Source organism: Varroa jacobsoni, unplaced genomic scaffold, assembly GCF_002532875.2.
Source record: "Varroa jacobsoni isolate VJ856 unplaced genomic scaffold, vjacob_1.0 scaffold_1312, whole genome shotgun sequence".
Taxonomy (NCBI): Eukaryota; Metazoa; Arthropoda; class Arachnida; order Mesostigmata; family Varroidae; genus Varroa; species Varroa jacobsoni.
In genome coordinates, this window is record NW_019214214.1 from 5,328 (window position 1) to 15,714 (window position 10,387).

Sequence of the window (10,387 nt, forward strand, 5' to 3'; positions counted from 1 at the left end):
TTCTGGAACGTTAGTCTATGTAATTGAGTAAGAAGATTACAGAGATATTTAGTTGTATATTCTTCCAGTAAATGCCCAGTTTCCAAAAAGTGATGCAGTTATGATCGGATCTCCCTCCGCTCCAAGAATGGGCTAGCCCACGGGGTGACAAAAACACCATGTAGGTTAGGGATTTCGTACGGCAATAGTTAACACGTTTATCAGCAATATCGATCGTCTTAAATATCGGTTTGCAGTAAGTTCTAGTTCCTCAATATCGCGTGAACTTAATCAAACGGTTTCAATAGGTTCAACAGTAGAAACAATCTGCGTCATCGCCAAATGAAAACATCGTTTTCAGAATCGGGTCAGCCGAGTTCCTTGTTGGTGTATTGATCCTCACTTGCCCGAGTGAGAGCAACATAGCAACAAAAGAAAATGAAGCTTCAGTTCACACATCACACAGGGCAATATACGGGTTCAAATCTGCCGTAGAGACCTCTTCAAATTTCAGATGACTAACAAATCTAATATACATTAAGGTACTAAACTATTTTGTTCTCACAGTTGCATGTATCTGTCGTTTAGAATAAACATAGCTAAAGTTGCGCTTTCTATTTCACTAATAAACCAAAAATGTGATACCCGAAGACGCAATGTCGACAATAGCAAGCAATTTTAAAGAGAATATCAACGAAGCATGTGTATATTTGGCAAAAACCAGGACTTTGGTTTGACTGAATTTAAAAACGGCAGTTTTCTATAATAGGTAAACCTCATCCGACTGTGAGAATTTAGGATGCGTAGTCATGCCTATCATAGTAAAAAAAAGCTTCGCTACTATATCTCAACATCTGTCCGCAAACAATAGCATATGAAATATCTGTGTCGTCAAACAATATTACATCTATGAGAGAAAGACGTATTCAGACAGGAGCATAGCTTGCTTGTTTCAGTAGTCCTACACTGCCTCGGCAGTAGGAATCATCATCCGTGTTCTAATTATATGTATGTGTATTTTATCTGCACACGAATACATGTAACTGCATCGCCGTCACTTACACAGTTATGGGCACTATGGGCTTCAATTTATAGACGTCTCGTGTATTCCGTTTTGACGGATCGGGTACGAACTGACGACCGAAATAAGTGGTACTGAACGCGACCCTACCATCGGAGTCCAGTGAGAACAGCAGCAACAGCCTTCATAGGGTAAAGGCCAACGTTTCCACACAACGCTCCCCATGTAGCGACCACAAAAACAACACCGATCGCCACCAACATACTAAAATCCTACCCAACCGTCGATCACGTAATCGGAACCACACGAACGGAACGATATCCGATCATAAGAGTCAGTAAAGGTCTGCTCGAAGTAACCGTCCCTGTATTTCTATGTACAATACACTCAAATATATTTCAACGATGGTTATGCAGCAAAAAACCCTTCTTCGTCGGGTCCCGTAGTAGTTGCTCTACTGATCAAGCGAATATGTAGCGTAAAATTTAGTTAAAATAGCAGGCGGGGATTTACGTGCATTTGGAAAATGACCTTAGAATTCCTAATATGTTAATATCATAATAGGTTCTATGTATTAAGCGATTAATATTGTCAGAAAAGTATTACGTTCCCGGTTTCAACCTCGTCGAGCATAATCTACGCGTATCAATATTTCTAGGTCTGCTGGTAAAGCCCATATCGGCCACAACATCAAAACAGGATAATTGTACCTGATATTAATGAGTTTAGAATTTTGAAAAAAATAATTTTATTCAGAAACGTTTTTTTGTGTGTAGTTGGTGGGCCTCCAAGCAGCGACCATGCCCTAACCACTTTCAAGCAGAGGTTTGGCCGAACAAATAAGTGCACAGAATTGGAGTCACATATTTTTTTCTACCTTGGTAACTGTTCATCTCTAAATTAAACGTGTTGATACAAATGCATGAGAAAAAAGATTTGTCTGCGATATATAGGAACGCAGAAAAAAATTGACACTGGCAGAGCAATCTAATTGATCGAACTCTTGACTTGAAAAATAACCTAGGGACCTAGGTAAAGGGACTGACAAGCTGCTCAACGATGCCCATCGGCTACCGGGCAAGAACCTTGGCTTGGATTTGAATATCACAATAGAAGTTGTTTAGGGTCTCGGGTTCCGGTAAGACCAGTTAACTTCCTAAAGGAATATGTTCAGAAGCTAAACAGATGGTGCAACCAGAAGATATCGAGGGCAAGGTATAACGAGAAAATACAATACATGTTCAATATAGTTGAGACAGACATGATCTACAGAGATGGAAAACAGTTTGAAAAATTCTCAATATATAATATGGTGTAGTACACTTTGCAAAACCATTACCGATTTTATCGCTCAAAATATGACCACGAAGGTCCCGACTACCAAAGTTAACGCAACATGAATTTACTATTAGGTATTAGGAAAAGCAAGCAAAATTAAACATTAATATCCATATATATATATATATGTATATAATCTGATGGCTGCAAAAGGCTGTCATATTCTGCGATAATACCGTAGAGTCAATGACAACGCAGTTAGAGCTATATTACGTTAAGTTTCTCTTAGCGACTGCTTTTCCCAAGTTATTATGCAAGTGGTTATGCATACTCCTGGTGGTCATCCTTGCTTCTGTGGATCTCCGTTGGATATGATTCGTCCTTATATATAGTGTTTATAGAATAAATAATTAATATTTTGTTAGTTTATTGTATTGCCCATAGGTGGCGCTCTTAAAGTGTGCGATGGCTCATCGTCACATACAGATTATGAATGTAACGCCAAAAATTTAGCGAACAATGCATGTGTGTTTTCTTTGTGTATTTTTTAATGAAGCGCTTGCGGCCATAAGACTCAAAATACCTTGGCGTTTCGGTGTTAAATAGCACCCCAATACATTTTTCGTCTTATTTTACAAAATAAGGGTTTTTTTACTCGCAATATACAAACGAATTTAAGCAGGGCTTTCTTACGCCTTAATGTCCAGTAAATGAGGTTAGTGAAATCGTAAGCTCGCCCAAGGGATATTCCGCTATTATACATACAACGTAGATGGACCATACGTGTACATATTATGATAGAGCCATAATATAGATAAGCTACGTTGAACAATCCCACATTATTATTATTATTAGCTATTTCCTAAATTTTTGGCCAAAAACAAAGCCTTCGAAAACGGATTCAGTTCAACGTAAAACAACTGTATTAAACGGACTGTTCTGATTGTCATTGCAAGGCTATGCAAACGTGCGACGCCACCGCCATTGGCAATTGATCATACATGTTTACTTTGATTGCGACTACTCTCTCAGCTATACAACCCCGTATTAAATTGCTATCTTTCAACACCAAAGGAATTCTATTTTAGATTTTGTCGTGGTTCACCTTTTCCACGATGTCGACGGGCAGCCTTTGGTAAGCTTGGTGAAATAGTTTAAATCCTGTTTGGCTCATGTGGTAGCAGTTAATGGAACCATGACATATAGGATTATTCTCGCAGAACAGAATTTCATCTTAACATAATAAGACATAATTAGTTTCCGTAAAGTCTGGTTATTTTATGGATATGAATAAACAACTCTTATCTTGGTCCATTTACTGAACGCGTTAGAATTTACGCGTGATTGAAAAACTGTACATAATAAATAAATGATCATCTCGCTTTCAAAGAGACTACGTATCGCTCTAAAATATACAATAAACACAATACACCGTTGTAAACAACATGTTTATACATTCGCTTGAAGTTCTCGTATTCTATCGACAAATTGGCAGCACTATCAATCGAACCAGAAGTAATGTCCATCTCATATGGCCTGGACGATCATCCATGATTGTTTCCATCGTCTCAGTGTTATATCCTGCCTGTGTAGAAACGATTATTTCTTAAGATTTCAGTTGAGCATGGTTGACTACAGCGTTTTTGTATAAGTAGGGCAACCTGTATTGAGGTTTGTTAAAGATTTGCTCGAGAGTGCGCTGAGTGACAAACGTGTGCTTTTCACAATCGAGATGTAGCCATCAAGAGTAATTGATGACACAGTTCATGGCTAGAGGACAACAGCATCCTGAACGTATTATATTCTCAACAGATTATGAAATAACATTAAGCACACGAAGAAACCACATACACTCGGTAATAAGATAAGAGGCAGGCCTAATCTGAAGAGGAAGAGGTAACGTCTAGTATAAATATCTCGATACTTGTATTCACTGCAAAGTATCTATAAACATTGAATTTATTGGCTGCGGGGCAGCAATAAGTTCAGCAATAAAAAAATAAAAGCAAAAAAAAGTACATTCGCGTGTACTAGAGGAATTTTTATGGCTACTACAACTAATAGCTCAATATTTTTTCAGTTACATAAAGTTTGGGCATTTAATATATTAGTTTACTCCCGGCTCACAGAATCGAGTAAATTTGCACACATTGCAAGTACATTTTATAGGACGACAGCTTCATCCATTCATTTGCAGCAGTAACAGTCAAGACACGGTTATGGGTCAGACCAAGTTGTAAAAATTAGTTATTCTTACAGTAAAATGGCAAAATAAAGCGCCCGCTTTATATTTTACAGTTACAACAGCTCTTTCAATTGGATCAACCCTCGCAAACATGTTACAAAGTGTCGCAAACAAGCTTTATCCATACACTGTAGACGCATAACAAAGTGAAAATTATAATTCGGGGATGTAAATAGAAGAACTTTAAAGTCAAAACAGGAGCTTACCTCGTTTCCTCGGTTCTTGATAAAGTCGAGCTCATCGTCGCTGAAGCTCGTCATCGTAATCGACTTTGTGCGATGGGGCGGATTTAATCCGCGGCTAAAATCAAAACAGAAAGTTCATGATAAATGAATATAGCGTTGTGCTCCTAATCTGTAACTCTAGTCCTTTACTGTTATACTACGATTACTTCCAACGACTACGATGAGAGTTATCTGCGCCATTTTTATCTCTGCTCTGGTTGTCAATTAAACATCCTTGCCGCCCAATTTTGATTTTATGCGGTAATTGAGATAGAAGGTATGTTATGATACAAAATGCTCTTTCCAATGCGAGAGGTAATAACTGTCGAAGTCTGACGGAGTTGGAATACTGATAAAAAAAAAAAAGCGTTACGCGCCTTCTTTGGAAGTTGAGGACAATGTCGTGCTTTATTTAATGCTTGCTACTGCGGTAAGTCAGCGAGTCTTGATAATTTAGATGCGACCGGAATTTTCTGAAAACCACGCTCCAAAAATAGGCTACTCACGAAGACAAGGTAGCCTTTGATTCTTATACTGAAGATTAAAGCGACCGTTGCAATATAAAGGTTTTTTTTAATTAACATATATTTGTCAAAAATGTGAAAAGATATTATTTATTGCAGACTATTAACTAAACCTAGTGTTAAAGTTGCTAGAGTCCACCTCGATAAATGAGAATAGGTAATTGTAGCGATTGATTTTGCTCTTAAAGCAGTGGTAATAATATTTTCGGAGGGCGCCATCATTTCGTCCGGCCAAAAAAAATGACAGGCAACTTAGTACCACCTTATCAAAACGGAAGAACGTGAACGAGATCCCCAATAACGATGGAAACAGGCGACGAGAGAAAAGCAAGTCACAACCGCAATTGCAGTTTTTGATGCAACTCGACGACAGGCTAAAAGTACAGGCAGAATCCTGTTATTTTTGTCGGTGTCCAGGTTGACTGGACACACCGAACAACCGTCGGCTAGAAGGTCTGTATATAATAGTACATATTAGGGAGCTATAAGGGTTGCGTTGTCATCTTTGAAATGGAATTCGAATCCAAGACAATTGCGATTCACTGTTTGGATGTAGAGCAACAAACGTTATTCTTGCGAGATTTGCGGAGAAGATTCGAGAACGGCTGAACACTATACCACTTTCGTAGCAAAAAAACTGTTTATCTTCGCTATTTGAAAAGTACAATCGTGTGTGCGTAGTTACGACTAACAATCCAAGCTTTACCTACTTTAATGTCTACCTATGAAAAAAGCGAAGCCTTTCCGACTTCAATGAGAGGCATCGTTTCACTGATTAGAATATTAACCAACTCAAGATACGGTACTGTAAAGAACGATTTCGGTCATGTGCTGGAAATAGACTGGGATAGGGTTGTGCGAGGCGGTCGTCGACCAGCGGCTGCAAAGCGTCCTATGGAATCAGGTAACGCTCCTTGTCAAATGGTACAGAAACCTACTGCTGTTCGTGTTCGTATTGACTTATCCTTATTAGAGATTTAGATGACAAAGAACAACAGTCGGTTACGTTCGTCTGTGCATTTTCCTGATGATATTCGAAGACAAGCTTCGTTTGATACGAAAGATATTCAACATCCGGCAGGTTCTAGTCAACCGATATGCCAGAGGCCACACACACACACATGCACATACACGTATACACATCTACACACCGAGGAAGATACACGGCCAAATCCACATGCAATTACACTTTCTGCCTTCTAAGTGGTGATAGCACCCATGAAGCTTCACATCACTTCCCATTAGCTACTACAACGCCACCAACAAACAAACGATTATGTGTTATATATTGTGTGAAAAGAAACGGAGAATTATTGAAAGATCAATTAGAGTATATAGCCTATGCTGATACGACAAGCATTTCACTGATGAGCAGTAGCGACCTGCAGTACTACCTGGATTTAGCAGAAGCACTATTGAATTGCTACTCACAGGAGGCCGCAGCATTTGGTGCACACAAATGACCCAATGGTCATGTCGACATAGGTCGGACCTCGCTGATGACATTCTAGACAGTTGCGGTTTGCGCCCTCGTTGGCGATTTCCCTTAAATGTGCTAATCTTCGCTCGTCAGCCGACCTCTTGCTGCGAGCCGCCATCTTTGTTTGAGTTCCACAAAGTGATGATGGCAGTCAAACAGCTCCGATACGACTGAGCTGCACGAGAGTAATACAGCTGCTGCGGCGGCGAACGCTGCTGCTGTTGGGGGAGAGGCGAGAAGGTGCGGTCTGTGCCGGCAGTCATAGCAGTAGGTGACAAGCGATTTGAGCGCGAAACAGAGGCAGACGCCAGTGAATTGAGTCACTCACGAACGGCTGACGATCACTGGACCCAGCATAATGCTTGCGCTACACTCGTTGGACGGACAGACGGACGGACGGACAGACAGCCAACGACAACCTCTAACGGACGACGATTGAGAGCCGATGAAACAACTTTCTCTCTCTCTCTCTCTCTCTCTCTCTCTCTCTCTCTCTCTCTCTCTCTCTCTCTGCTCGCTAGAGATCAAAGGATTTGCCAGAATACACAAGAAAATGATTAGTTATTCCGTGTTGGAGAACGAGTCAAAGGATTAGTAGTTAGGGGCTAGTTAGCGAAAGTTTAAAAACAAAATGGAAAAAATTAAATCTTTATCTACTATCCAACGCTTACAAAATATATATATATATATATATATATATATGTGCTGAAGTGACGTGCCCGTTAGCTTTAGAAGAGTAAATAACGTAGGCGGTTTACATTCAGAAGAATTCCTCTTTTTGCCGTCAGCTGGCTTCAATGCGGTTAATTTCCTGGTGTAACATAAAGCATGACACGTTTCCTAACGTATTCTACGCGCACAGGATGTTGAAATTTAGCAGTATAGCGTGTAGCAACATAGCCCAGATATCAGCCTAGGCGTCAGGTCCATAAACTTTATTCAAATTTACCGTAGCTTCAACATGATTATAACCGCTTCGATGTGCGCTAAGCTATGTTTACTTCTGAAGCAAGATATTCCATCTTGCGCAGGATTATCAATGCTTCGTTCTGCGATACACACACCCCTTACATTTGTTATTCTAATTCAAATGTTCCAACACGATAGCGTCCCCCGGCGCTTTTCGGAAGTAGCGTGTTAGTATCAATTTACTGCAGCGTTTTGAACTGGTCTGAGCGGGTGAAATGAGATTCTTGAAGAAATAGATTTCACCAGCAATATAAGATCAAATCCATTGGTCAGCTGTGAGCTGTTTTCGAAGACCTTTGTGCAAAAGACTGTTCTATTTCTCTATATTTCGTTGCTTCTATATTCTGTATTATTTGAACAAATCTTTGGAATTATCCAATTTTCGGTATAATGTCAAACACTAGTTGCTAATTGGAGTACGTCTCGGTGGGGTGTTTCCAACAAGCGTATGAAACGTCATTGCAACTGTACAAGCGGCTATTGCGCTTAATAATAATAAATGGCCTACTTTCTTCAATTTTTTGCTTCATTCCTTATTTCAGTGTTATTTATTTATAGTTAGTAATCATTTTAGCCGACGTTGAGCTTTGAACCGCAGCAGCGTGGATCATGCTTGCCACTGATGGTTACTCGCTCGCTGATGGATGACAACGCACTCGAGAAGGTGCATATTGGCTACTTGGATCATGTCGCTCTATCGGATTCTGGATCTTAGCTGAGATTTTTTCAAGAGAGACTCGTGACTCCTTCCTCTTTTGTGATAAATTGGCATATTTCAATAAAATGCTTTAATAACTGTTAAATAAAAGCATTCTTGAGTCGATGTTTTGCACACTTCGTGAAGTCGTTTGGATACAATCGCACCATAACCGATGTTAGGATAAACGTGCATTGTATTTATAGACCTAACTGCTATTTTTACACTGCGGTTTTTCTTGATGCATCGAAGTGTTCTTGGCTGAAAAAGCGGCAGGAGGACCGTAACAGAAAGGTGAAATATTACGCAATTCGTCTCACATAATAAACAAAAAAAAAAAACTCTTGCTAACTATTCTTTGGAACAGGAACATTTTAGCATGTTAACAATATTGCTACAGTGACTAGGCTCGATGAAAAACTTGACAATTTAATGAGCACAATACAAAAGCTGCCTTAATCAATCATGGGAGAAAATCATTGTTGGTAAACGATCTCCGGACACAAAAAAAAATAGAAAACGGGAATCAGCAATCTCGTTGAGTTGGATTCAGCTCGCCATAAATCTGTACATATGTATATAAACATATAGAAAATGCTTTATTTTTAAGACTATAGGTAAAAAAAGACAGATACCGTAACGAAGTATTTAGCATATGCTAGAAGTACTATAGTTTGTGATAGTCATGGGCATTCAATATAACCACCATCCACCGTAATATCACAACTTCAATCTGAAATAGAAACCACTTATAAATTGTTCTCAGAAAATTCCTTCTTTCGCTCATAAATAACCTTTTGGTGCTTACCATTCATTAACGAATATTGGCAATTGTTTAAAATTCACTAAGGTGATACAAAAAAAGGTGCAAGGTAGAAAAAAAATTCCGGAGACAAAAAAATTTTCCGGAAATTACAGACTACAGTTCTTAACAATGCAAAAACTTGGAGCGGCCCAAAATCTCCGACAGGTACAAAAACAAAACATCCACAAAAAAACTAATCGTTAGATCTTATATAGACTATTTAACCAGCAATATATAATCTTCGTTTCTGCAAAAATCTTTGTATGCAGGTATGATGATGTTTAGCCTTTATATCGATCTTCAGAAAACTTTAGCTCGAATCTTGCATGAAAATTGCTGACGGCATAGACGGTTAATTTTTGGCAAAAAATAAACTTTTTTTTTCATGCTGGTAGGAGTTTGCACGACCAAATTGGATAACAATTGATCCTCGCTCAAATTCTGAAAGTAGCTCATCTGCGACAAACGGCCAACCGATGTTTCTTGCGCAACGTAACACACCTAGAAGTATATCTATTATAATTAATTCAGGAAAAAAATAGACTGTAAAATGTAATTTTACGATCATTTATGAAGAGTGAAAAAATAACGTAGTCTTGTCCAACTGGCTCAGAAGTTCAGGTGATTTAGATAAGTACGCTCAATAAAATGTCAATGTTTTCAAGTTCGTAAACAAATACCGCTTTTATCCGATTTGGGAGGTGTTTGCAGCACACAGTAACTTGGATTACTAAGGATGAACGATCAGACATAGATGACTCCGCATGTCTAGCAATAAATCTAACTGTTTATAGCTCAAAAGAACAAACTGTTACTGCATAAGACAGTATACTATTTATGTTTGGCGTAACTGACCACTTGCCGTCTTCAGCGCCATGCTTCAGTGTCGGGCATGCAGACTGACACTCGCGATCTGTTACGTTTACCAATGTATCAAACGTAAACGACTATAGATGTTGGTCTTGTTCAGAGAATCCGTATAATGGTTTATAATTCAACAGGCAGACAAGAGACAGTTCGAACATAGACATATTGAAGGACACGAGCTCATCTTAGAGGTACAAAAAAGATACCTACAAGGAAGTGACGACTTTGCTCGAAAAACTGCCGCCGGCCTCAAAGGCCATTCATTCGGAGCCAGTGTTTATCAAGTTGACCCATAGTA

At 39.1% G+C, this 10,387-nt stretch overlaps 1 protein-coding gene across 1 annotated transcript; it reads right to left on the reverse strand.

The window, feature by feature from the left end:
- Nucleotides 1-3,711: 3,711 nt before the first annotated feature.
- Nucleotides 3,712-6,931, reverse strand: LOC111268727 (arf-GAP domain and FG repeat-containing protein 1). The gene is made up of 3 exons (XM_022847869.2): nt 6,703-6,931; nt 4,730-4,823; nt 3,712-3,863 (listed from the first exon to the last, which is right to left on the reverse strand). The coding sequence occupies exons 1-3, from the start codon at nt 6,867-6,869 to the stop codon at nt 3,756-3,758; spliced, it is 369 nt and encodes a 122-aa protein (XP_022703604.1). The 5' UTR covers nt 6,870-6,931; the 3' UTR covers nt 3,712-3,755.
- Nucleotides 6,932-10,387: the final 3,456 nt, after the last annotated feature.

Coding starts and splice junctions, on each gene's coding strand:
- LOC111268727 (XM_022847869.2), bottom strand. CDS start 6,869: ATGGCGGCTCGCAGCAAGAGGTCGGCTGACGAGCGAAGATTAGCACAT. Junction 4,824..6,702: donor ACCAAATGCTGCGGCCTCCT/GTGAGTAGCAAT, acceptor TTTTGATTTTAG/CCGCGGATTAAATCCGCCCC. Junction 3,864..4,729: donor TCAAGAACCGAGGAAACGAG/GTAAGCTCCTGT, acceptor GTTTCTACACAG/GCAGGATATAACACTGAGAC.